The sequence below is a fragment of the Atta cephalotes genome (genome assembly GCF_000143395.1).
Source record: "Atta cephalotes unplaced genomic scaffold scaffold00025, whole genome shotgun sequence".
NCBI lineage: Eukaryota > Metazoa > Arthropoda > Insecta > Hymenoptera > Formicidae > Atta > Atta cephalotes.
In genome coordinates this window covers 1,390,672-1,392,033 of record NW_012130089.1, presented here as the reverse complement: position 1 = coordinate 1,392,033, position 1,362 = coordinate 1,390,672, and the positions used below count along the sequence as shown (strand labels likewise).

The window sequence follows — 1,362 nt, the reverse complement described above, 5'->3', positions numbered from 1 at the left end:
CAACCTAACTACGTCTACCTAAACCTAACTAACTAAACGTAACGGAACCGTACGTCGTACTCAACTATATAGTATGTATAATATATAATATAGTGTGTGTGTGTGTGTGTGTGTGTGTGTGTGTGTGTGTGTGTGTGTGTGTGTACACGCACACACACACACACACACACACCTATGCAAATACTGTACGATCGAAAATACACATTAACGTAGTCTTTGGTGCTATCTGGACGAATTATTGCGACCTGGTACGGAAATCGATAAGCCCGCTTACCTTGTATAGTTCTCTTGAAGAAAGCCTTGCATGCCTCACACGAGGCAACCCCGTAATGGAAACCACTCGCAACGTCACCGCAGACAAGGCAAAGTCTCCTGGGCAACAGATCTTCTTCCTTCATGCCGTCCTACAAAAACGACAATTCTTCAAAAACAGTTCAAATATAAATCATCCCTAATATAAACTCGTTACCCGGAGAAATATTATCGCGATGCGATCACGCACCTCTGGAGTTCCCAACGGCTGCGTTGTCGAAGAACAATGATGCATCTCCGGACTCTCGGGATTACCGTTGCTGTCGCCGTAATCCGTAATGTCTAATTTCGTGCATATTGACTGAAAATATATGGTTAAAATATGATAAAGGTTAATGTGTATGTGAAGAAATATATGTACAGGTTTGATAAGTAAAACTCGTATAGGGATAGAGTGGACTAAATTGAGTCGAAAAGTCCTCTACCATTTTACAATTTTCACAATAATTAACAAGATATTAATTACTAAAAATCGCCGCATATTGGTTTTCAATAATTTTTTAGTGCTCAAGTACTACTATCAACTTTACAAAAAAACAATTGACAAAAATTATTTATTTTCTTCTCATAGAACTCCGAAAATTTTTTTCAGAATTTTTTATTACCGTATTTTCTCATGTTGATAAAAAGAGTTGTTAATATAAAAAAATGCAATACTAAAAAGCTGATAAAAAATTCTGAAAAAATTCTTAGAACTCTATGAGAAAAAAATAAACAATTTTGTCTTTTACTGTTTTTCTGTAAAGTTGATAGTCTGAGTACAAAATTATTGAAAACTAAATAATATTCAGTGATTTTTAATAATTAATATCTATATATAATTGCGTAAATTGCAAAATGGTAGAGGATTTTTCGACTCAGTTTAGTCCGCTCTACCCCTATGCGAGAGTTTAACCATTATTTATCAAACGTGCGTGCGTGCGTGCGTGCGTGTGCGTGTGCGTGTGCGTGTGCGCGCGTGTGTGTGTGTGTGTGTGTGTGTGTGTGTGTGTGTGTGTGTGTGTGTGTGTGTGTGTGTGTGTGTGTGTGTGTGTGTGTGTGTGTGTGTGT

General features: G+C 37.2%; 1 protein-coding gene across 1 annotated transcript in view; it reads right to left on the bottom strand.

The window, feature by feature from the left end:
* LOC105620366 (steroid hormone receptor ERR1) overlaps nt 1–1,362 on the bottom strand; it is a 20,140-nt gene that overhangs the window by 2,087 nt on the left and 16,691 nt on the right. Inside the window, exons 3-4 of the mRNA XM_012201866.1 lie at nt 503–613; nt 275–404 (exon numbers count right to left, since the gene is read on the bottom strand). Coding sequence (XP_012057256.1) covers nt 275–404; nt 503–613 — 241 coding nt within the window. The remainder of the gene's footprint in view (nt 1–274; nt 405–502; nt 614–1,362) is intronic.